Source organism: Alosa sapidissima, chromosome 3 (assembly GCF_018492685.1).
Source record: "Alosa sapidissima isolate fAloSap1 chromosome 3, fAloSap1.pri, whole genome shotgun sequence".
NCBI lineage: Eukaryota > Metazoa > Chordata > Actinopteri > Clupeiformes > Clupeidae > Alosa > Alosa sapidissima.
Genome location: NC_055959.1, coordinates 23831622 through 23858479, shown reverse-complemented (window position 1 = coordinate 23858479; position 26858 = coordinate 23831622). Strand labels below are relative to the sequence as shown.

The following is a 26858-nucleotide window of genomic DNA, read 5'->3' as shown; positions in this document are numbered from 1 at the left end:
CAAAAAACAAAACTCAAAACCAATCCCCTCCCTTGACAGTAATAATGGTCTCTGCCACCCAATAGCATCCTAACATGCAGATCTAAGCCCCACCCCATTAAGCAGTCACGTTAATTACAGTAAGAGGATTGGAACAAAATACCAATCGATATTTTTTTGTGAGCATGCAATCAATCAATATGTATGTGTATATAATTACATACATACACATCCATATGTTCACACACTTACATATGAATATACACATACATACAAGCTTTGATAAAATCTGTTTGCTTATAAAACATACTCCCTAATCATTATATTATGAAGTCCTTATTGCTTGTGATGAAAACCCATGCAGGGAGGGAATGAATTAGAAAACTGTACAAGACTCAGAGCAGTAGCTCTCTTGACCCAGACACACTCATTTACAACAGAACGGGTCAGACGATGGAAATGAACACAGAGGAGAGAGAGAAGAAGGAGAATTGCAAGGTTACACAGAGACAGTTGGTGGAGAAGGTTCACTGATGGTCCTGAAATCTATCCATCCTCCTGATTTATTCTATAACCCCCCAGCCTGTGCCCCCCCCCCACCCTTCCCTGCAGATTTATATTCCTCCTCCTGTTAAACCTCCCTCCCGTCCTTAACATCCTCCCAGTCTTCAACCTCAAATCATCCTCCCCACCTAAAAGCATCATCATGAGAAAATCCGCACCTCTGAAGGTAGACGCAGCGAATCCTGAACCCATGAAACCCTCTGTCTTTGTAAAGAATGATCATGTTTCTCCCTTTCTCTCACTTCCAAACTAACCGTGGGTACACAGAATTAGGACCTTAGGACCTTAAGCTAGGTGATTTTAACTTCTCACTGCTAGTAACAAGCTACGACTCATTCTCCTATGACAAGCCAGCCTTTTCATTCATTGGCAAAGAAAATGCAACATGTCTCAGTCATTCTCGATTAGCATCCATCTGTATATGGATGACAGAAAGAGCAGGAGGAAGGAGGGATGAAGAGAGGTATGAGAGAAATTAAAAAATGTCAGAAACAAGCTACCGGCTAGCTGATAAAATAAAGATTAAAGGTTTGTTCATTAAAAAAAAACATTTTTCACAATTCTATCAACAGTGGCTACAGGCATAAAAAAAGGATCATGCTATGATGATCATTCTTTTCTCAAAGTGAAATTCTGCCCAAAGAAGGTCCACTACTGAAAAGCCCACAAATAAAATAACATTTTCAACTCATACTTTCTCATGAACTTCTCAAGAAATAAATCATATGTTCTTGCCTTTAAAATAAGTAAGACAATATCAGTTATTTCTGCTTTCCTTCTGAGAGAAAAATACAGTACTTGTAACTCATTGTGTTCTAACAAAAATTAAAAAAGACAAACATAAAAGTTTTGACAGGCTTGAAGGTCATAACTGACAACAGATTTAAATGAGCAGCACATCTCCATGGCAATACATTATTAGTTTACATTGCATATTTCCTTGTAAAGGTTGTTCGCTAAAACATTTGCCATCTCTTTTCCTTTTCTTCTCTTAATGACAGCTGTCAGTCCAGCATCCACTCCATGCCCCCTCCTTTTAAACACAATGAGGTGAAGATCAGCATCCAAGAAAGTGAGGGCGGCCGAGAGGGGGGGAAAAAAGCAGAAATGAAAAAGGAGAAACTGAGAGGAGCACAAAAGGTCTACTGTACTGAGTACAGTACTCAGGGCAGTCAGTGGAGCAACCAGGATGAGAACAGAAGGAGGATGAGACGGGATGTGTTATGGGTAAAAAGCCCAGCCGAGTCTCAGAGGAGAAGCAGGCAAACAGGCAGCCGCAGGCCTCTTCACCCCCCACCCTTAGGAAAGGGGTTGCTGTGATATGTATGCATATAGATATATGAACAGTTTTTTTTATGGGAAAACTGTGTTTCCCATCATGCACCTGCACAAAAAAGGGGGTGGTGCTGGTTCAGTGCATAAAGGTTTATAGGCCCTTGATTGGGAGATTCCTCCCACCATCTGCTTTTCTCCATGGACAGCTCTGTATCATCAAGTGAGTGACCAATGGGGGAGGGGGGAGGTGTCAATGAAAGTGTCAGAATGCCCTCTTGGAACCAGACACAACTACCTCCAGTTCAACAGTCTACACACACCTTATAAGGTTCTTATCCCTCCCCTTAAAGTGCAACCCCACCTTGCCACTCTAACCTGCCCCCCAATGACCCAAGTCATTCTTATAAAAATAGTTTTTTTCATTATTCCTCTCCTACCTGTTTAGTGTGTGACAGAAGATTTCCAACGACATTATCTGAATCACCGTTTTAAATCAGTTGATTCGAACTACCTGCCACAAGCATCTGGTTGATAATCTTAGGAGTAGGCTATGGTAACAAATGCTGGCTGTGATTGACCGTATGGAATCAGATTTCCTGTTAACAGGAGTCTGAAGTATGACAGGATTGGTGAAAGTGGCCTGGATGAGGTGAATCATATTTCAAATAAACTTTATACAGATAGGGTGATTCTGGTTTATATTATCTACATTGCACTTTTCTCATACTATAGTCTGGCAAATTATTTTGTTTGAATTGTTTAAGGAGAGAAGGGGAGGGTTGTATTTTTTTGGTATGAATTTATTTTCATGTTCCTGATTTTAGTTGTCTTCACTGCATGCACTATATATACACATGTTTGGTTTTGTATGTTTGGTTGCTTTCATTCCCTACGAATGCATCACTTATTCAGTCATTCATGAGTGTCTACATCAGGTTTTCTTTGAGGCTTCGTAGCGTTGTATAAAAAGAAGCAAATGGGTCTTGTCATCTACTTGACTCCATACATCCATGTCCACTGTTTCCAAGGGTTTACAGGCAGAGCAATAAGGGCCGCCAGCTAGCTCACTACGGCAGCCCATGTCACGTACCTTATAAATTACCTGTATTTTTTCAGGGTCTATGAGCCCGGCTATATTTCATCAGAGACAGTTCTGTTTTTACAAGGCTAAATATTGCTATGGACAGACTGCGATCCTAATAGTTGCCAGTTTGAAATATTGCCGGAAGCAAATGTAGTTAATGAAACTGTTTTTCCCGAGGTGAGGCATATCTTGTCTATAAAATACTATTACTTTTGCTAGCCAGATAGCATTCCCTACAGGTTACCATCAGGCTATCTAAAAGGCATTTTACTTCACTTTATAATATTGGGGGGGTATTATCTTCCAGAGCTGTGATTATATCAGAAGATGTTCATTGATATTGGGTTTTCTTTTTTTTAAACTAAGGTCACATTTTTTTTTCCTGTCGTCTTCTTGTTCTCGCTATGCTACAAAATTGAAGGAATGGGTGATCTGCAGCGCCGGAGAGGTCCAGGGGTTTCGTAGGGCTCGTAGGGCGTGCTGTTGATGGGGGTGATGGGCGTGAGGCGCAGGGGAGCCCCTGTCATGCCAGATATATTGTTGAGACTGCGGGACTTCTCATAGCCAGTGGCTAGACCATAGAGAAGGCATCACCAGACAAGTTTAATGTTACAGACGAAAATCACATTATGTTTGATGTGTTTAAGTGTATGGTTTATCATTTATATATTTTTTACAATAATATATATTTTATTTATGATGTTACATTGAAGATTGGTGGAAAATAAAATGTATTTTTGAATTTGATGTGGATGATCAATAGATGTAATGCAATGAATACATGATTCAGTAAATAATAAGATAGGAGTAGAGGACGGGCAGAAGCGAACACACATACAGACAAACGTTAAGACAAACAGACAGACAGACAGACAGACAGACAGACAGACAGAGACACAGACAGACAGACAGACAGACAGACAGACAGACAGACAAACAAACAGAAGGACAAAACAGAAGAATGAGAGTTATGAGATATGTCAACAATATCTTGCTACAATAGTTTAGAATAAAGACCCCTCTCCCTCTAGTGGCAATAGCATACTCATTAAAACAGGTGCATTATGGGAGTGTGTGGATAAAGCACCCAGTGTTTCCCTGAGACATATGGCGCCCCACAAAGCAGGACCCGTCCGCTACAGAACTGACACACAGGTGTTTGATCCAGGCACTGACACAGACCTTTGCACAGGTAATGAAAAGAAAACAGAGAGACAGCCACAGTGGAGCTCTGCGGCCCAAAGCTCAGAGCCTGCTTGGAGTGGACCACATGAAGAGGTCAGAGTTCAAATCCAAAAAACAGTTTCAGTTGACACCCTCTGTCCTCTTTAAAAACAGATCTATACTGAGGTCAATGTTACTCCTATTCACTGTGTCTGTCTTATTCTAATAGTTAACAGGCAAAAAGAGGAAGGCTCCTTGGGTACCATCAGAGACCGTTCCTGTGGTCTCAGAGTGTAAATTTACATGTGTCCACATCTTAATAGACACCCTTATTAGTGTTCTGATATGAAACACATGCTAGTGCCTCAGGAAAACACTGACATCTTCACAGGGTCCAAAAGCAACTGGCTGCCATCCTTTCACACCCCTACCTTTCTCTTAGCCACCCGAGTGACCTCTAAATAGCCAAATCATCTGCCTCTGTCAAATCCCAAGAGCTGAGCTTCTATAGACCCTTTCAACAATAAAAACAAAAATAATGCTTGAACGTTCTATTTGGGCCCCAATCTACTTCCTCTGCATTAAGATAACATATGGAATGTTGAAAAGGAAGTCTTGTGGGGCCAACTATGATGCTGATAATGGAACTCTCTTGAAAGGGTCCATAGGCAACCTATTATAATGTACTGTATATCAGCTTAGTGTGTGCTCAAATCTGCCTATTCTTCCAGGAGAATGGAACAGATTAGGACAGAGTATGGCAGAGATGTGGACACTCTGCTCACCGTGGCTTTGATTGAGTGTGGATGTGGAAAGGAGAGCAGAATTAACATGTCATCCCAGTAATTTCCCTTCTAAACAGACAAACACAGAGGGACACCTCCATACCGACAGAAACACACAGAGTAGTCATGGAAAAAAACAATCACAAACAATAGTAAATAAAAACTGGAAGACCTACGTCCATAGTGATCTGAGAACACACAGTAGGTATTATTTCCAGCTACTCCATAACTTTTACGGCACCAGATCGAGTCACAGGGCTGATTTAGGGTGAGACACACTGGGACTGCGTCACCATAAAATATGTACATACACACACGCACACACAAACACCTGCCTCAAAACAGATCATTCCTCTATGCTAATATGTATTTGTGTGAAAGTGGAAAGGATTTTTCTCTGTCCTTCGAGCTATGTGAACATCACATCACATTTCCTCTCACTCAATCATGTCCTACATGTTTGGCTTTTCTTGCCTACTATGCCTCTCAATTTATCCTCTGCTTCTGGATTGATTTGGCTAAATATGGGAACACTCTGGCTAAGCCTGTTTGACATTAATAGGTTTTCAAGCTGAACTGAACACCAAGACTTCCGTTATTCCCCCCTGAGAGAGTAAGAAGTACATGGAAGTGTAAATAAGTGATGTGTAAATTCTATATATAACATCTGTATATGTTTAAATTATATGACCCACTATCAACACAGAACACACACTATACAACATGCAAATGATCAGAAGTGAGTGATACATGAAACAAAATAAAAAATGAGAATAATGAAGGGAAAAAAACTATTACTGGATGGTCCTCTCTAAATATCTCTAAAAGATATCAGCACATAGTGTGTGGAACTGGAGAGGCAATGGTCATTCTCTTTAGATACAGTTTCTAAAGCAAAATAAATTAAAAGTGGTATAACACACACACACACACACTCATACACACACTGACAGACAGGTACATACAAGTTGCAGTTTTGCAATATATTGGTCATTGTCAGAAAATAATTGTTTAAACTAAAAGATGAGCACTTTTGTTGGTATCTTCACAGTAAAGTTCCCAAAATACACACTATGGGATACTAAGCCCTGGAATTTGGGACTGACTGTGTTAGTGTTAACGGTAAGAGATAACACTAAGATGATTTGCCGTGCAGTGCTGAAGCATGGCAGAGCTTGCAAGTGAGTAACATGATTAACTGTATGGTTAGCAGGCTAGTCATTTTGATTCAACACAGTGTTTGCTAGGTAGTGATGTTCTACTTGAGGTTAATCTTAATTGAATTATTACTGAGACCAAATGTTTTTGTTAACACACAAATATTCCAAATGTTTCTGTTAACTCATAAATATTCCAAAATGTTGGTTGGAAATAGTATTGGTCCATGTAGCCACAATGGAAAGAATATCCTGTGATGCATTTCAGTCACATGCTGCATACACATGAAAAATGAGACTGAACGATGAGAAATTAAAAAATGAGATTTTAGGACTTTTGGACAGGATTTTGATATGTGTGTTTTCTAAATCATTTTTGTAAATGTACCCTGTGCTAGTCACTTTCGAAATCATTCAAAACCTCCTTTCTATCACCATTTTCCTGTTTCATTAACAGTATTACTATCTTTTTAAGAAAATGAAGAAGTAAATCCTCAGTAAGATAACAATACTCTTCACATATTTCTGACATCCAGATGTAAATGTACATTTGCTTAGGCTACTTTTATGAACTAAATGCACAAGCAACTCTCCCTTTCAAGCACTTGACTTTCTGAATAAACTATGAGAATATGATCCCACAGTGGTGCTTTACAACTGTGAGAGAGCATTACATTCACAGATGGTGACACAGATGTTACACAACAGTCACTGGATGTGGACACACACACTTTGTTATGTTCACATGTAGACTTGGTCACTATTCAAAAGACCTCTCAGTGCCCTCCAGGAGGTGGCTACTTTGCAGGGCTCTCACATTCACTGAGACTCTCTGCATTGCACAGACCTGATCCAGATTTCTCACCACCTCATAATCTGACCACCACAAGTGCCGTGTCCCAACCAGAGGGCAGAAAATGATGTTTCCCTGCAGCATAACATAGATAAAGGAAAGTATCCGAGCCGAAGCCAACACCGGCCCAGCGAAGCTCGGCAAAGGGCAACACGGTGTTCATGCGGAGAATGGAAGGGCCGAGGGCCAATCCAAGCGCAGCAGTGGAGACTGCTGGTTTACATGTACATACCTCTGTTCACACCTTAGTTATGCTACGGGGGCTGGATGTGCGGCCTGGTGGGGGATGAAGAGGGTTAGTCTGACAGGCAGGCAGGCGGGGGGGGGGGACACAACGATGAGGAGAGCAAATATCAACCCTGGAGGTCCACGCTGAACAAACCAGCACTGCGTCAGGATAGCCAGTGCTCTGATTTGGACTGCTACGCCTGCAGCACAAATTGTTATTAAAATGTTGTATTGTGGTACACTATAAATGATATAGGAGTGATATTTTATATCCTCACCTTTTGCTGCATTATAATCTTTATGAATCTTAATGTTTAACAACAATGCTAATTTGTTGGAACCCAGGTTAATATTTGTCAAACACATTTATGCTTATCTTTTCAAATATGGGAATATGGTATCACTGACAAATACAATGAGATGCATTTGATACTGACAATAAAAATACAAAGTATGACAGGACTGAAAAACCAGGACCAAGGAAAACATGAGTAAAAGTTAATACTGAAACAGTGTACCATGACCAAGAAGAACTAAAATATGCATCAAGAGACCTAGATGAGAAACAGTATTTTCTGTATTTAGTTTACTTATGAGTTTTATATTGAAAAACCTGGTATTAAGCCATACATAACCACCCAGAGACAAGAGAGCCTCTCAAAGGGTTTGCAATGACACTGACAATAATATCTCACTGAAAGCAACAATCCTGACATCCTGACATGCTCTACAGAGACTATTCTACTTCTTACGTCTTGATGTGGTATTCATGTGTGTAGAAATTTGATTCTAAAAAGAAAGAAAGATTGAGAGATATTCAGTGTGCGTCATGGACAGACTTTACATATCTGAATATATACTACAGAAACTATCCCGGCACTATTACCAGTCTATCGCTTCTGGGTCCTTACACCTGTATTGGCAAACTGTTTAGTGGACAAGGATGTTACACTTCATATCCTTAAGGAACTTAAGAGGGAAATGTGTGTTGGCCAATGGCACAGTGTTATACTTACAAGCAAGGGGAAAAAACATTCATGCATGTCAAACACACCCAAGACCAAAAAAAGAATCACAACATGAGGACCATGTATGTCCACTGCATACATGGTAAAGGCACTATGTTAGATGTGGGATGTGAGAGTGAACTATACACTCTGTCACACGTGTATAGCACAGACACAGAGACAGATGCAACACTCTTTGAAAGCCCTGACACATCCAAACCCTATCAGAAACAAACACTGGCTCTCTATCATAGTACCCCTCTCACTGGCTTACTCTAGTAAACAAACGAACATGACTGTATACATATATTATAATATAGATGATCTCTGTGACGTGGGGGACGTAATATGACCATACAAAAACAGATTCAGATATTCTCCTCTTATGTAATGATGTCCAAGTGCCTAGTGCTCTATAGGTTAGACAGAATATTATCAGAAGATTGACATTTCTTCCCTTTGTTCTTTTGGTCCTTTTGATCTGCCAAACAAAGGCTACTGTTGTGATATAACTGCTCAGTGACACATGAGAGAGAGAAAGAGAGAGAGAGAGCACCCCTGGTGGTGAAAAAGGGTTATGTAAAGTAGGCAGATGCTGTCTTTCTGTTGGTGTCCTTGCCCTTATGCTTTTCTAAATTAATCAACAAAGCATTTGCAGACACCATGTCCAGCAAATCTCCAAAACCAGTCGAGCCCCTCTATTACTTTCTGTTAGACTGGACTCTCCTGCAGCTGATTTGACCCTGGCATTGTAATATGTCCAATATGGCTGCTACCACCACAAAAGTCACTGCTGTACAAGGTCATATAGCATGGAGCTATGTGCATAAACAGAGGCAGGAGGCAAAGAGCCTGTTTCAAACTGAACGTGCAAAATGTTCTGTTCTAAAAAAGTGTAGATTGTGGGTGGATTTTTAGAATGGCCATATTGGACGTATTACAAGGCTTCACTATGAATTCAGCTGTAGAGGAGCCCTCTGACTCACCCCAATCCATAACGTCCAAAGTAACCTGAGCAAAATGAGAACTCTGACTCTCCCCCTGGAGGTTGGGTAAATCTATGTTGATTTAGTGGATTACAGCCATTGTATAACAGCTGAATAGTTGCTAAATGAGGGCTGCAAGGTCAAGGTTCTCTTTAACCTAGAGAAAAGGCTTCAGGGTGGACTGCATATAGGAAAAGGAAAACTTCAGATTCTATAATCTGGTTGGCCACAAAGCCCGTGTGGCCTTTAAGTAAACTACTTCCCTATGACCCTGGTCTGGTGTGGTCTGAGTGTTCATAATGCCCATCAGGAGGCTCGTAATGAAATGTACAGAAGGGATCGCTAACAGAGTCCCAGAGCGGTGGTGATTCACACCTCAGATGGACTGAAGAGAGGAGAAATACTGGACTCGCCGCCCCCTTCCTCCAGTCTCCTGCTGAAAACATATGTAGCTACCGCAGTCGTGAAATCCAAGCCCAAGAATGCTGGGGGGAACTCTCGCACCTTGTGCCTTATTGTCTTCTCCAGCAGAGTAATACTTAGCCAAGTGCACATATGCTGCTTGTGCAATGTCCACTCCACAGGGAGCGAGAGAACCACTCCCAAGAGGGCAGGAACTCTCCTGTGAAAGGCCCATATGGGAATAAGCCCTTGCTGGAGAGCGGTTCCTCCGCAGTGTGTGCCCAGAAGGTTCTGTCCTGTGCCACTAAACGCAGGCCGGTGCAGTCTGCCAGGGGAAAGAGCCAAGACACTCACTGTGCTAAGGTTGTCATCAGAAAGGAGACAAAAACAAACTCTCAAATTCCAACAAGCTGCTCACCCAAAAAGAAAGGGACTGACTTACAAGCAAAACCAGTGATATAAATGAATGCAACACAGCAGCAATAGCATACTAGTATTAACCATGGTACTTGCAGTGCATCGTGGGAGCATGGTTTGGTGGTTGGACATAATGAACACTCATGTCTTCATTACCTGGTTGCTTTCAGACATCTTATGATCTTAAATGTTACTTTATTTTACTCTTTAACATAGCTGTCCCATAATGCATTGCTTTCAAGTCCCAGAATGCTCTCTTCCACTGTTTCCTTGGCAACAGTGGGTAGGAAAGAGAGAAAAAGGAGAAGAAAGAGCTGAAAAGTATTATGGGTAAACAGAGTGTAGCAGAAAAGAGAATATAAGGGAAAAATGAAAAGAAACAAGAAAAGTAAATCAAATGACTAATTAAATCAATAATAAAATGCAAAGAAAATGAAGATACAACTACTAATACACAAACATCCACAATGACAACATACTCTGCAAATGAATTCAATGTAGAACACTACTCACATACAAACACATGTAAATACTGATGATAACTCAAGTGTTTATGTGTGGGGTGTAACAGAGGGGGGGGGGGCAAATTGAGGCAGCAACAGCACCTCTAACCTTTGACCTTTCCTGACCCTTGCTAGTCGTTTTGTGCATCTGTCAACAGAGGTCAAAGAAGTCCCAGAGAATGATGGCTGCCAAGCCGCATGGGCAGTGAAGCTAAATGAAGCCCTGTTAAAAGCCAACAAGCTGCGAGAGCCGGTCTGTGGAGCAGTGAAGAACTGAACCCACCTCGATGCCCTCACCTCAGCTGCTTGGCTTTTAAGCCACGGACAAAGCACGCAGAAAGTCTACACACACACACACACACACACGCACAGAGCACAGCAGAGCGCACGCACCAGCTCACTACAGTCCCAACGAGTCTCACAAGTAAGCCCTCTGTGTCGCCTGTCCCAAGCTGTCGCTGTCTATCAACTCTCACTCTCTTCAACTGTCCATCTCTTCTGTTCAGTGCATTCTGACTTGTCTACTTGTCTCTCCTTTTGGGTCTATAGACCCGTCAATGTATTTTAATAAGTCTGTCAGTCAAAACAGCTTGTCTGTCTCTACACATGTCCTAAAAGATCAGTCAGAACTTCCTTGGGTGTTGCTGTAACTTAAGTCATTACTGGTAAACCTCTGCTAGGGGTTTCTGGTTTTGCTGCATCTTCTCTGTACATCTCATTAATCCAGTCCAATTGGTCAGCCAGTAATGTATTTTCAGAATCTTAGTCCTTCATAATCTCTCTTTTAATCTCAGTTAGCCTGTTTACCAGTCCACGATTGGTTGTCCGTGAACACCCAGTCCTCCCTATGTGTGGACAATTCTGTCCAAGTGTTTCGAGACCAAAGGACTGTAGCACATCCTCACAGCATCAATGATCAATGATCAATGTTTCAGCACAGGCCCTTGACATTATCTGCTTTTGTCTCACACTTCTTGCCCCCAAGCGCTGACCCCAGGTCAGTCTGATTTTCTGCATTTATATGGAGAATATCAGTTGGCATGATGCTGAGGATCTGACCCGGGGCCAGTGCACTGGTGGCCTCTGGACGCATTGTGATGAAACAAAGCTCATTTGCGCTCCGGTGGAGGGCAGTTCCAGGACAGAGAAGAAACCAGCTTTGTGTAAACGAAGGAAATAAAGAATTCCCCCAGTGACTTTTACCTTCATGAGAGTGCAGTGCTGACAAAAACACAACTAAATGGCCACATGGCTACAGAAGTAGCACAATAGTAACACATTTGTGAGAACTCAGCTCTGTTTGTGTTTGTTTGTTTGGTTGGTCAAAAGTTGATATGGGCACTCAAGCAGGTAAAAGCCCCAGAGCCAGAGAGGAGGAGGACACAGCAACACAAAAACACAACACACAACACACACGACACACACGACACACACGGGGGGAGGACGAGACAGAGAAGAGTAACGGATAGCAACAAGAGCGAACATACAAACGCATGACACGACACAACCTGAGGAGGAAAACAACAACAACACAACAGCGCGTCAGACACCTCACAACAGCCCCAGGGGAAAGAGAGAGAGAGAGAGAGAGAGAGAGAGAGAGAAGGAGAAGGAGAGAGGGAGAGAGAGAAAGAGAGAGAGAGAGGGAGAGAGAAATGATACAGCACCACAGGCTAGGCTATCATCACAGTCAAACACACACACACACACATACACGCATAATTGGTTAATTGTGTATGTGGATTTATGGGTTTATTTGTCTGAGATCCTAGGAATGTGTTTGTGAAGTCAGGTTGTGCTGATTAAGAGAGAGAGAAAGAAAGGAAGAGAGAGAGAGAGAGAGAGAAATGAAGATGGTAGACAAATATGTCTCCAACTTAAATAGTGTGTGTGTGATGCATATGTGTCCTTGAAAAAGTGTGTGTGTGTATTCTCCGCAGTGTGATTCCACAATGTGAAGGATAATGTGATCAACGTACAACACCCACAAACATCAAACATACACGACACACACATATTACACCTTGCCCCGATCCCATTTTCACAAAGAATCATGATCCACCATGGAAATGGTGAAACAGACAACACATTCTTGTACATCAGAAAAGACATCAGTCATGCATTTTAAATTGACTCGGTACAATAATACAATATATAAGTACAGCAGGAAAGAGAGGAGTGGAAAAAGCAGAAGTAAGCGTGGAAGAGAGATTGTGGTTGCTGCTACAGATTGCCTTCGTGTCAAAGATGTAACTTGGTGTGTAAGACCTGTGCATTATGTGTGGAGATGCAGACATATGGACATGGAAAGGTATGTGCGCTGAGTACTTGGGTTATGAATGCCAGTGATGTGGCTGTTTGAGTTCTGGTATGCTACACAGGCTGTACTGGTGTGTGTGTGTGTGTGTGTCAGGGGGCGTTTGTGTGTGTACATATCTGTGCATGTGTGGTGTGGTGTGGTGTGCTTGTGTGTACCAACAGACGTTCACAACACTGTACATGTCTTACGCTTCTGTGCGTGTGTCCATGTAAGTGTTTGAACTATCTTGGCGTGTATTTGTTAGGCTTGACTCTGCCTCAAATGTTAACACTGGTACTGGATTAGTCTCTGATTGAAACTACAGCAGGTGATAGTATTTGTGTTGGTTTGATGTGGGTGTTACCTCTGTGGTGCTACGGTTTGATCCAGGAGGAAGCAGAGTTTGCATTGAGGTCCTGCTGTAGCAGAGGCCCCTCCGGCTTGAACCATTCCTCTCCCGGGGGGGAGATGGGGCTGGCGGCGGCTGCTTCTGGTGTGTTTTGGGGGAGTGTGGGAGTAGGTGTGTAAAGGGGGGTATAGAGGAAGTTTAGGAGGAAGAGGTACATGAAAAGAAAGAATAAATGGGAAAAGCCAGCGTGCATACGGAGGAGACAATAATGCAAGAAAAGGTGGGAAGGTCAAAATAGTAGGAGCAGATGAATAGAAGATGTGGGGTAAGGGAAGAGACCAGCAAACAGAGAGAGTATGACCAGTTGACCAATTAAGAAATTAATGAATGTCAGCAAGACAGGTAGATAGACAGACAGACAGGTAGACAGACAGACAATAGATAGATGGACAGATAGATAGATAGATAGATAGATAGATAGATAGATAGATAGATATAGATAGATAGATAGATAGATAGATAGATAGATATAGATAGATAGATAGATAGATAGATAGATTTAGCAGCAGACGACAGCTTGATGAAGCGAGTATTATGCTCATTATTGTTTGTGTATACATGAATATAAGTGCATTTCATGTATAATCATTTCATATCATATGTATTATACTGTATATATATATATGGTTTGGGTCAGACATAAGTTTTATATGTGTGTGTATAACATGTATGTATGCATGTATGTATCTTTGTATTTACCGTGCAAGACTGTGTGTGTGTGTGTGTGTGTGTGTGTGTGTGTGTGTGTGTGTGTGTGTGTGCATGCATGAGCAGAGCTGAGAGAAAAACATGGACTGCTGCAGTGAAGCCAGCAGAGGGTAACTCCTCAGAGCAGACAGGCAGGCAGGCAGACTGCTGCAGAGGATCCTGAGCCAGTGAGCCAGTATTGCAGCAGAAATGCTGCCTCTGCCTTTGCCTGCCACTGCCAATGCTGTCCCGGATCTCTCTCTCTCTCTCTCTCTCTCTCTCTCTCTGTCTTTCTCTCTCTAGAGCACACTGTCCCTTCCCAGAAACCCAACCCAGAGCAGCAGTGGGAGTGGCCTGGCAGCAGCGACTGGTTGTCAATCAAGATGACTGATGTGGTGGAGCGATGAGAGGAATGGCTGGGGGAGAATGCAGGGAGGTGTGGTTCCTCTACTAAATATATGTCCCCCTGTGTCATGTAGTCAGAGTGTGAGTGTGTGTGTGTGTGTGTGTGTGTGTGTGTGTGTGTGTGTGTGTGTGTGTATATGCGTGTGTGTGTGTGTGTGTGTGTGTGTGTGTGTGTGTGTGTGTGTGTGTGTGTGTGTGTGTGTGTGTGGGTAGGCCTACATGTGTGTCTTTCTGTAGAACAGTCACTATCAGAATACTGTCTACTGTGGAGAATAATGTCAACTGTACAGAGAGTGCCTTCATTGTGATGAATGTGAGAGTTTGAGAGACTAGACTAATTAGAATATTTATTAGAAGACCTAAACATACCCATAGCTATATATAAATGTTGTGCAACTGTAAGCGAATATGTGTGTGTCCATGCAAATGTGTACATCCTTGTGTGTGTGTGTGTGTGTGTGTGTGTGTGTGTGTGTGTGTGTGTGTGTGTGTGTGTGTGTGAGCATGTGAGTTTGTATCACTGAGCCCAGTGGCGCGTACCTTTCCTGACATTGCTGTCTGTGGTGCGGAACTCCCCAGTGCTGAGCAGGAAGCAGGCGCGGTCATGGGGGTAGCGCTCGCGGCCCGTGCCAAGCCCCCCTGTGGCCGGACTGCGGTCATCCGGGCCCAGCACCTGGTCTATGGTGGGGCAGTCCTCATTAGCCAGGGCTGCGCTCGCAGCATCGCCATTCTGCTTGGAGTCTGAGAAAGACAGAGGGAAGGAGGGAAGGGAGACAGAGGGGAAAGTCAGAGAGAGAGAGAGAGCGAGAGGAGGGGGGGAGAGAGAGAGAGAGAGAGAGAGAGAGAGAGGGAGGAAAGAAGCAAGAAGAAGGAAGGGAAGTAGAGAGGGACAGAATGTGAACAAGAGAGACACACAGGACGGAGAAGGGGAATAAAAAGTGTAGTGAGACAGAGGGAAACGCAGAGAAGATGATAAAACAAAATGGTATGGAGAGACAAATATGGGAGAAGAATGGGAGGAGCACAAAGAGATGGGGTGAAAAGAGAGATGGTAGAGGTAGAGAGATATCAGGGAAGAAAACGATAGAAGAGAATTGATGATGGGATAGATGGAGGGAGGAAGAAAAGAAAATCAAAATTGGACAGAGGGGGAAAAGAGATACGTAGGTGAAGACAAAAAAGGCTCAGGCAATAACATGACACAGGTTGGAGTTGAGAACAGGGGGTTGAGGGGAGGTGATAGGTGAGGAAATGGTGAATTAAATGAGGGAACAGGTGAGCAAGTGATCAAGAATGTGAGGTTAGGGGTGAAACGAAGGAGAGGACGAATATTAGTACTCTGACAGACAAGGTCACGTGATGGTGTGACTATCACCATTATATTGTACGTTGCATGCACAAATACACATACAAAAACACACAGAAAGACACACACACACACACACACACACACACACAGACACACAGACACACAGACACGCATATACATACAGTACAAACACACATATATGCACAGGTGCTGCGGGGCAGCTAGTGCTTACAGCTTTTGACACAGCTGTCAAATCAAATATGACATGAGTTGACGTGAGATGCTGTACAATTTACAGAAGAACCTCAGGCACAGCACTCCAAATACACAAACAGGCAGACGGAGAAAGAGGGGAAGAGATAGGGAGAGAGAGGACTAAAACCAATACTCTCTTACACAGCATCGTAAGTTGAGTGCATAGTTTATCCCCTGAGTTTGTGTGAGTTTGTAGTGTTGACAGTTGAAATAGAGAGAGGGGGGAAGAAGGAAATGAGGGAAGACAAAGGATGAGAACAAATGCATAGATACACATCAGAGAGTGCCTCTGAATTTCAGTTGAATTTTTTCATTCACACTTGACCTCCTCTTTAATGTCTGTTTCACATTCGGAAGCCTAGAGGTTGCTAAGGAAGGTTGGTAAGTGTCAGGGCTGTTGTGGTTTGACACGTGTCTAACATGACATTCAAGCAGAGATTTAAGTGTAAATATTCCCTCAAAATAAAATGTCACCTTTATGTGAGACAGACCTTAAAGTTCTTTTGGAGCTGACAGATTATACATATTTTATTCATACATGATTGTCAAGCACAACTCATCCAGTGGATAAAAATGTCCTGAAGAGTAGAAACACCCATTTTCTTCTGAAAGTGAACAATCATGACATGCATCTTTAATAAGCAAACTTAAACCTATCCAATTAGAGTGTCCTGGAAGAGTAGAAACAACTCAAAGTCTTGCTGATAATCATACCTCAGATCATCCACCTGCTCATGTTCTTTACCGTAGAAGGCTAGGGCTTTTGAGATTAATGCACTTCTCTCACACTTGTGAAATGGAGGTTTTCTCTTGCTCAACAGAATATTTACATAAAGGCTCTACCACAAGTTCAGATTGCCTTAGTCTTAGATAGTCTGTTTGATTTGTAAGTAGGAGACAACGTATGCAGTAGTCTCCCACTACTCTACCGAAACTAATCATATAGCCTGTATTACAGTTTGTACTAGCACTGTGTTTGTATCTACGAGTATGTGTGTGTTTGCACGTAAGTGCTCTCACTGTGAAAACCTCAGTAGATCTACAGTATCTACAGTAGAAGTACCCAGTGGCCAACACATAAGTGGCCTTGGCATCAAAGTGGCACTCTCTCATTTGACTCAGAGACTTCATTACTGGGATTGGTTAGATGGAGAGAGGAGCCGAATAGGGTGGCTAATTTAGTTAATGCTATCAAAGGCTGTAGATGGAGGGCCTAGCAGGAAACCCTCAGACTCTAATCCCCTGCCTTCTCCCTGGAGCTGTGAGCTTGACATGTGGGATGCTGTTCTGACAAGCCAATCTCACCAGGCCACACTGCTAATCCTAATCTGTGTGTGGCCAGGCGCTGGACCCGCTCTGGCATCATACCAATCATCAGCCAAGCTGCAGAGATGAGCGACAGGATAATTGCTGATGAACGAAATCGTTCACGCTGCCCAGGGTTTATGAAAAATACGACGTTTTGGGGGCACTGATATTTTTGACATGACTGCAAAGACCAAATATATGTAACTGATCTTCCTAAAGAGTCAAATGCAGTCAACGATGCTGTTGTGGGCAATACAGAAGGGAAATTTCACTGGAAAACTTATTTCCTAGCAAATTCTCCAAAAATGTGCCCTGGGTAGCAATGATTCCATAGAAAAGTATGAAATCATGTGGTGACATTGACTATGCATTGTCCTCTTGAAACAGGTGAGCTTCAAACTGTAAGTAAGAGATGTTGCAGTGAATAAGAGGGTGCAAACAGGGTAATATGGCATCCCGTGGATACAATGGGCGAGCTAAAGCAATACAGTTACTAATTAGATTTCATATACTTTCATAAACTGGCTACGCCACCACACATTCTCAGGCGCTCTGCTCTCTCACACAGACACACACCTGCTCGGTTGATTTCTATGATCTCCTCCTGGGCCAGAGGGCAGTCTCCGCCCATGCTGCCGGACACCCCAATGTTTCCCAGCACGTTTCCCATGAGCCTGTGCGGTGAGGCGGTTGCCATGGCGAGTGCATCTGGCTTGCAGTAGTTGGGTGAGCCCGGCTGCGGGGCGCGAGGGATGTGTTTGTTTTTCTTCTTGGGCAACTTCTGTTTGGCCATGGCTAACGAGTAGTACATGCCAAAGTTGTTGACAATGACGGGCACAGGCATGGCGATGGTCAACACGCCTGCCAGGGCACACAGTGCGCCCACCAGCATGCCGGACCATGTCTCCGGGTACATGTCCCCGTAGCCCAGCGTGGTCATGGTGACCACAGCCCACCAGAAGCCAATGGGGATGTTCTTGAAGGTGGTGTGGGCGCTGGCCGTGGGGTCGGCTGGGTCGGCTCCGATGCGCTCGGCATAGTAGATCATCGTGGCGAAGATCAGGACGCCCAACGCGAGGAAGATGATGAGCAAGAGAAACTCGTTGGTGCTGGCGCGTAGCGTGTGCCCCAGGACCCGCAGACCCACAAAGTGGCGCGTCAGCTTGAAGATACGTAGGATTCGCACGAAGCGCACCACGCGCAGGAAGCCCAGCACGTCTTTGGCCGCCTTGGAGGAGAGGCCACTCAGCGCCACCTCCAGGTAGAAGGGCATGATGGCCACGAAGTCAATGATGTTGAGCGAGCTCCTGAAGAACTCAGCCTTGTCGGGGCAGAAGATGACACGGGCGAACACCTCAATAGTGAACCAGATGACACAGACGCCCTCCACGTAAGTGAGCCATATGTCTGTCTCCACCTCCCACACGATCTCCTCTTTTGTGACATTACCCACGGTGACATTCTCTGTCTTGTTGTAGATGGTGTTGAAGGCCTCATGCGTCTCCAGGCAGAATGTAGAGATTGAGATGAGGATGAATAAGAGGGACAGAAACGCCACATACTGCAGGAGGAGAAAGAGAGAGAGAGAAAGAGCAGACAGATAATACATACAAATACACAGAAATCTGAATTACACACGGTTAGCACACACAATCACACAGGTAGACATAACATAACAAACATATTCAAATAGTAACAATAGTAACATTAGTAAGGTACACTACCTCTTGAAAGGCTATACCTTATTATATATATCTTATTCAAAAGTTTAACCTTCATTTAACCTCTGTTTCAAAGATCCCCTTTAACCACACAATTTTGCAATAGTTGCTACTTGCTAAGGTCAGTTCAGCTAACCATAGCCTACAACTGACTGACTTTGCCTAAATGTCTGGTTATTTGTACAGTATAGTCCATTGTATCATGTTTTGACTAAAAATCGCTATTTCGCTTTGCGCTTTCTACTTTTACAAGTATTTACAGGGTTTTAAAATCCGTTCTACTTCTTGAAAATGTTTATTAACTGGAAGAGCTTCAAATAGAAGGTGCACAAAGGAAGGGTATACTGCAGCATGTAGTGTTCTCAGTGCAGTACACTGATTTGTTTTATGTGGGACATTCCAGAATTTGAGGACATTTTCTGTCCCACCCATTAAATTTCAAATAATACATGTAAAAAATAACAAAATGTCTTTCCTAAATATTATTTAAAAATAATTACAGTTTTTCTTAGTCACTTTGGTGCTTTTCTCAGATCAGAATGAAAATTCTCATAACTAATAGTTCAACCTCAACAACATTTAGTAATTTGTGCACATCATAGTAGCAATTTCTCCTTCCTCTAAACAAATTGCAAATGCTTTTGGACATGTATCAGTTGCTTTCGTACAATTCTCTGCTGTTTTATAACATTAACATTTGCTTATGTCATGTCAGTCAAAATGAACTATACTTATGGATGCTGAATAGTCATTCCCAATGAAACTAATAGTCTTCATTTCATTGCTTGAGTCATTACATACAAAATTGTTGAACTAGTTATCAAATCGGTTATCAAATTTTGGGCGATAGAATTGCAAAATTGCAAAGAGCATATACAGTAAAAATGTGAAACGTACGTATTAAGTGTCTTGTACTCACTTACACTGGCAGTTTCATTGACATGAAGACTTGCTTTTGAGGAATGGACTATCCATTTTGAGCAAGTGACGTGCTTTTGCAGGTTATCCACTAGGTTTTGCAGTTTGCACTAATTGTTTTGTGAAATGCACTAACTGCTGTGCAAATGTTAATAGTGATGTGAGAAAAGCACCAAAGCGACTGAGAAAAACTGTAATAGGGTAAACATTGACATTTCTCTCTTGTTCCACCCTCCTGGTGACCAATTTTACAGTTTTAAATCTAGTTTAAGTCTTTTAATTAAGTCTTAAATATATAACAGAACATTATAAAAGCAAAGGTCAGACATTACCTGACTAAACTTCATTAAATGTTGGAATAAATAAAGGTTTTATTTATGTCACGACACGTCCACGTATAGTGTATTTCATTTTTCTATAGCTATTTCTTTTACCTTCTGTTCTTTTGTGGTGCATGTTTTGGGTTTTGGTGTTTGGGTTTTGGTGTTTTACTTGATACACTGTATCTGTTTGACACATTTTGCAATATGCAGGTTCAATCTTTTTTCATGCATGGGACATATGAGAGAAAGCTCACTTACACAAAAAAAGAAATTAAATGACAAACTAAATATAGGCCTTTTCAACATGCATAAACGCATGCATAGGCTTTATTTCAGGTTTTCTCAATGAACCACTGCAACAATGTAATATTGGAAGATTGTAGTTTGAGCTGGTGATCACCTTAATAATGATTAACACACTGTACACTGTAGTATTTGTATTAAAATGTTCACGTTTTCATCAAATACAAGTAGATGTATTTGATGTTTTATACTGACATTATAGTCAAAGAGAGACTGAAGAGTTCTTTTACTGCAGTTGCATTCTGCAGACTTGGGTAACTGATGACTGAGACAGATCTTGCCCAGAAGATTGGGCTCGTCATGTGCCAGATCAGGCCAGTGTCCTATTGAGAGACAGCTGCCATCAGGGCAATTATATTTCAAAGCTTCAGAAAAACGTGATGAGAAAATGTCTTTCCTATCTTGACTTGAAGACTTGATGAGCAGTGGGCAATAGGCCTAGCCTACAAATAGATACATGAAAGCCTGGTTGTGTATATACTACCCAGTGTATTGTGAGATAGATGGTCTGTGTTGCCGGTTTGGGAATGAGCTGGTGCTATTGTGTCTCCGTTTGGTCCATTGCAGGGGTTTCGCTGCTCGCTCTTCCACCAGATGGAAGACAGGGGGCAGCAAACACAACAAAGAGCAGCTGAAAGCAAGCGTGTGTTTGAAAGGGAGGGAGAGCGAGAGCGAGAGGGGGAGGGAGGTAACCTCCTCAGTGCTGCAATCTCACCGACACACTGCACAGAGACCGAGGAAGAGCAGAGAGGGAGGGAGGGAGGGGGGGCGACAGAAATGGGGTAGCTGCATAAAGACGGGAAAGAAAGATGAAAAAGGGAGAGAGAGAGAGCGAGAGAGAGAGAGCGAGAGAGAGAGAGAGAGAGAGAGAGGTAAGCCGAGGGAACGGGATTGAGAGGGATGTTGAGTTATAGCATGGTGCAGAACCACAGCCACCATTATGAAAACAGAGTTGTCATGTTCTTTCTCATACAGATAAATGTCCATTGATCGAGCAGTGAGGTGTGTGTGTGTGTGTGTGTGTGTGTGTGTGGCCCGTCTAAAGCCCAGCCACTTCTCCCTATCAGCCAGGATCAATATCATCAGTTCTTCTGTGACAACAGACAACTGTCACCCCCCCCCCCCCCCACACACACACACGCACACACTCTACTCAACACACATAATTAATCTATGTTTTATATAACACATCATTACCATACATTTAGGAATGCATGTAGATGCCTGTGGTGTGTGTGTGTGTGTATGAGAGAGAGAGAGAGAGGGAGAGAGAGAGAGAGAGAGAGTGTGTGCAGGTGTGTGTGTAAGAATGTGTGCATGTGCTGTATGTATGTGTGTGTGTGTGTGTGTGTGTGTGTGTGTGTGTGTGTGTGTGTGTGTGTGTTTCTGTATATGTTTGCGTGTGTTTGTGTAGAGGGCTAATGTTCTCCCTCCCTCTGCTCACCACAAAGATTCCTGTACACAAATTTCTATTTCTGTACCTTTATAATTCTGCTGCCGTCTCCCTCCTCCATTTGCTTGCCTTCCCTCTCTCTCTCCCCCTCTATCTCTCTCTCCCCCTCTATCTCTCTCTACCCTCTCTCTCTCTCTAAGCCTGGCTATATCTCTGCAAGGCTGCACAGCCAGAGCCCTGAATGGAAGGCTACTTTAAGAAAAGCTGGTACGAAGCCATTAATGTCTTGAAAAGGCCTGATCAGATTGTAACACCAGATTAATCCTGCAGCCACATACCATTAAACGCACCGGCATGCCTGCAGTTCCCACACACACAGTTTGAAAACGTGCAGATTTCCTGCACACAGGATCACAATGGGAAATATGTTTTTGAGGACGTTTCCCAAATAACCGCAGTCAGGTCAGTCCTCCCGTGGTGTTTAGGAGCAGCCTAATGAAGGGATGAGGCATCCTCGGAGATTTGACAAATTCCCCGAGCCGATTAGCAGGAGCTAATTTAACAAACCCATTTCATCTTCCAGTGTCCTAGAAACAGATGAGGATCCTGTTGTTGAGTCAATGAGACAGGAGACTGACCTGCCTGATCTCAGCCCAAGCCATAGGCCAGCACCCTCGTACTGGTGCCCCACAATTTATTTTCAATGGAGATGTACGTGTGTAATTATGTGTGCAAAGAAAATGTCAGAAACTGGAGATGTAATATTATACTGTAAAATTGTTTATTCAATTATAAGTCGCAAAATCATAAAAGATAGCCGACCTGCACATAATGTAGGTTTAGTGACTGCGAACGCAATTGAGAAAACACGGTGCTGATAACACACCAAGGTCATGTGTTTGACTCTCTGGGATCACACACCTGGATAATGATTCTCCTACCTGCACATTATACATTAAATAGATCCATTTAAATTTATTGCAATACATTTTTGTTACTGTCATGAAAAGATAAAGCAAAGTAGGCTAAATTAAATAGGGAAGGGAAATAATGAACTGTATGTTTTTGCAACCTATTATCCCAATGTTAGGCTGAAACCCAAGCGTAATATCATAGGGACAGGAAACAGGCAGTAGATTGAATGAGAGAAGAGGGCTGGAGCCATTGCATTTTTAGGTTCCTGTTTACTGCGTGGATTGCCGTAACACTAAGCCAACCATAGCAGAGCCACCACTCAGCAGTTCTAACACCCTACACAACCAGCCACCATCAATTCAGGTCAGCTTTTAAAACATCAACAATAGGTCCAAAGAGAACAATAGGCAATACATGTATTGTCATAAGTGGACATAAATTCAGAATGTGCTGCTACAGTTTCTGAGAGCAATGTATTACTTGGCCTAGCTGTTATGACATCAGCAAGGTTGTTAAGTATAAAATTATGTTTCATTGTTCTTTAAAGTACAATCATTGTTAATTAATAGCAAACTTAATGCTGTGTGTGTGTGTGTGTGTGTGTGTGTGTGTGTGTGTGTGTGTGTGTGTGTGTGTGTTGATGAATGAATTCTTGCATTGGTGTCACTAAGGTTCTTTAACACAGATCCTTACACAACATGGCTCCCAGAGTTCCCAAGTAAAGTAATGTATTACGTGACCTAACTGTTATAACATCAGCCAGGTTAAGTATAAAGTGTTGTTTCATTGTTCTTTAAAGTAACACCACGGATCGCTGTAAATTAATTGCCATTCAATGCTGTGTGTGTGTGGTGTGTGTGTGTGTGTGTGTGTGTGTGTGTGTGTGTGTGTGTGTGTGTGTGTGAGGCAGTGTGTCTGTGTACTTGTGTGCATTGGTGTCACTGTGTTTTTTTAACACAGGTCCTTACACAACATGGTGCCCAGAGTTCTACTGAAACACAGACAACAGTGGGATGCTCTGAAATATTTACAAGGTTAACAGTGACGTTGACAGAGAGGCCAATCCTCAGGCATTAGGCACTGGACCGGCACTCTCCCTTTTTCCCTCCTCTCCTACTCACACCACCACCCCCACCCACCACCACTCCCACCCCCACCCACCACCACCACCACCACTCCCACCCCCACCCACCACCTACTACCACCCCCACTCCCACCCCCACCACCACCCACCCACCACCACCATCCACTACCACCCCGACCACCCACTACCACCCCCACCCACCAGCCGCAGTAGCAGCAGACTCACCCCTGACCCCTCACATCTGATACCCTCACCCCAGTGGTCAGGCCTCATTCCCTCTCCACCTCACCTCTCCCCCCCTCCACTATAACTCCCACTGCTGTGCTGCACCCCCTCTCCCCAGCCTCACCTCATCCATCACTCCCAGTGCAGTCTCATTACCTTGGGTCACTTCATACTCGCCAACAACAGCATTACAAATATCTGAAATACTACACTCTGTGTTAATAACATAACTTAATAGTGGCCCAGGCCACAAACAGACTACTGCTATTATTTTGCCTGGCCTTTTCTTACAGGTATAGGATAAGTAATGGGGGGGGGGGGGGGCTTGATATGACCCAAACAAACCTGGCTGTCATACGTCGGTACAGTTATTGCGTCAGTAGATCCTTGTTAGCTCAGCTGCCCTCTCACTGCTCTCTCTCGGTCTCTCTCTCTCTCTCTCTCTCCCTCTCTCTCTGTCGTTTCCTTTCTCTCACTGTGTGTAACCCACTCTTCCCAACCCACTCTCTCTTCAGTTCGTGACATAGTCACATAATCGTAGGTCTACATTTCCTGGTCACATAACTAAGGTGTTTCGCATATTTTTGCTAATGGGACTTAATATACATATCCCTTTATCTGTGTTGACTGATCCCGTCATTCATGGCACCCATAATGAGAAAAATAACATACTGTACTGAATACAGTATGTCACAACATTTGTCCATCATTGCTATTGGTTTCTGGAAATTCATCTGATAGGATGGAAATGATGCCTGTAAATGTGTAATTTATATAGTGCCATACAAACAGCAATATTATGTAGACCTTTGTGCTACATGTATACATATTGACAGAGAGAAAGAAGAAACCCCTGGATGTGGGGTTTGAGAGGATAGCGAGAGTGTAGCTGATGCAAGGCTTAAAATATAGTAAATAAACCAGAGATGGAAGGATGGTCAGCATCTCTGTTTCATAGGGTCATTGTGAGGGCTGTCTGTCAGGCAGTATTACACTGTGTGGTCAGAAGGGTTAGAAAATCGTAAAAATTGACCCATGAATGGGTCTGTGTGCAGCAGAATGAGTGTAATTGAAGCACCATGGTAAAACAAAATCGCCACAATGGTCATTTTTTTTAAAACCAATGGACACATTCGTATTTGTATTTGTGCTTGTATATTGTATTTGTGCTTCCTGTGGGACTACACACACCAAGGCTAACTCTGGTGCAATGCATCAAATGTTTACATTTATGTTTTAATTGCACACTGTCCCTTACAAATAAATTGAAATTGAATTGAATTGAGAGTCCAGCGCTGTGGCCTGTCAGCCTTTTCAGCTGTGCACTGAATGAGAATCCTTCTCTGTGTCACACAGGTGGAGGGATGATTCATCTGATTGGCTGGTCATTTTCCAGATCCTCTAGGAGAGGGTTTTTGTGCTGATCACCCCAAATGCGACCTTCTCCTTAGTAAACGTCTGGGCGGGCTGCTGCAAAATTAAACAGCCCACTCACACAGATTCAATTTGTCAGCCTATTGATTTAGGCTTGCCTTTATGCTTTGCCTTGCACTTCAAACTAATGCGGGGCCATTACAAACTAGAAGTGTGTACTTCTGACCACAGCTGCCCACTCATGAGAGATGTCTTTCCCCCGAAAGGTAAAGAGCAACAACCCGTCAAACACTGTTCTCCGCGGAGTCCTTCAGGGCCTCTGTCAATGGCATAGTTGACTAACGTCATCTCACTGTCACCACTTTTTATTAGTATCGATGTGCCAGTTTCCATGTTGGCAAACTACCCATCATCAGCTTTCTATCTCTAAACTAAACAGGTATTAGTTTGTTTGTGTTTCTCGTGTTGAAGCACCTGTACGCCGCGTCCCGTCTCTTCATCATTAGCGCTGTCATTTGTCTTAACCAAACTATGTGAATGAAGCACGGCAGGAAACGCTGCCGTTAGTGCATTGTGGGTAGCTTACCATTAAATACAGCACACAGACTCCCAGCACACTGGACTGCACACACACACAAGTGCAGTAGCACGTTGTGCTGCAACAAACACAACCAAGGCTCGGCATTGCACTGGCATGTACAATATGGCTTATTGATTTCTCACAGTTCGTATATCATATTCCTGTGTATTGTCCTTTCTAACAGCACTGTGAAAAACTGTATGCCTAATACCCAACTTACAATACAGCGGAACTCTTTCTGTCTCTAACTATTAATGTTGCCTCTTGCTTCAATCTGTCTTCCGATTTTCTATCTTGACTTAAAGTGACCTACTTTCCCACTAGTGCAGTATCCTCCATGTTATATACCCCAAGCCCAAGCCCCTTACTGTTTAACTATTCACAAAATATCCCTCATCCTCTCGCCTATGAAGTCGCGTCCTGTGACCCTTTCTCTGTCCCTGTCCCGTTTCTTTGTGCTTTCCCACTGTTTCCCTCTGTCCTCTATGACTCGGCATGTGTTTTGTCCCCTGTCCTGGTGTTTTTTTCCCTCCTGTTCTTTCCCTCTTGTGGCATTATTTTTTAGGATTACCACCCTATCATCACTCTACCCCTGACATGCTCTAAAAAGAGAGTCCACTTGGTCGTAAACATTTTCCGCAGTTCTGACATTCAAAACAGCCTTTAGCCCAAACTCTGTCTTTCTACTCTGGAGAAAGTTGATTCTCTTCCAGGATCATTGAATGAACTGCCTAAAAATTGAGTTATTTCCAGGTGGTGTGAGCACAAAGAGAACAGTTTGATGCTAACACACAAACCCAGACCCATATATCAGTGCACCTACATCCCCTACCTAATATTTCCCCTACCTAATTAATTTGACAGGGTGTAAGGAAATGGGTCACTTCGAAGAGAAAGAAAGGGAGGAAGAAAAAGAAAGAGAGAGAGAGAGAGAGAGAGAGAGAGA

The 26858-nt window shown here is 43.0% G+C and overlaps 1 protein-coding gene across 13 annotated transcripts in view; it reads right to left on the bottom strand.

The window, feature by feature from the left end:
* Positions 1-26858, bottom strand: part of kcnc3a (potassium voltage-gated channel, Shaw-related subfamily, member 3a) — a 58895-nt gene that overhangs the window by 7351 nt on the left and 24686 nt on the right. For 2 of the 13 annotated variants that reach the window (XR_006030643.1, XM_042085221.1), the window contains exons 3-6: positions 17653-18637; positions 15910-15942; positions 14745-14945; positions 13068-13193 (exon numbers count right to left, since the gene is read on the bottom strand). Coding sequence is in view for 9 of the 13 variants with exons in the window: in XM_042085221.1 (XP_041941155.1) it covers positions 13078-13193; positions 14745-14945; positions 15910-15942; positions 17653-18637 (1335 nt within the window). In the remaining 4 variants the exon portion in view is untranslated. Of the gene's footprint in view, positions 1-141; positions 3474-10457; positions 13194-14744; positions 14946-15909; positions 15943-17652; positions 18638-26858 lie in introns of those variants that run through there. The other 11 variants (XM_042085223.1, XM_042085218.1, XR_006030645.1 and 8 more) reach the window with 9 other exon arrangements.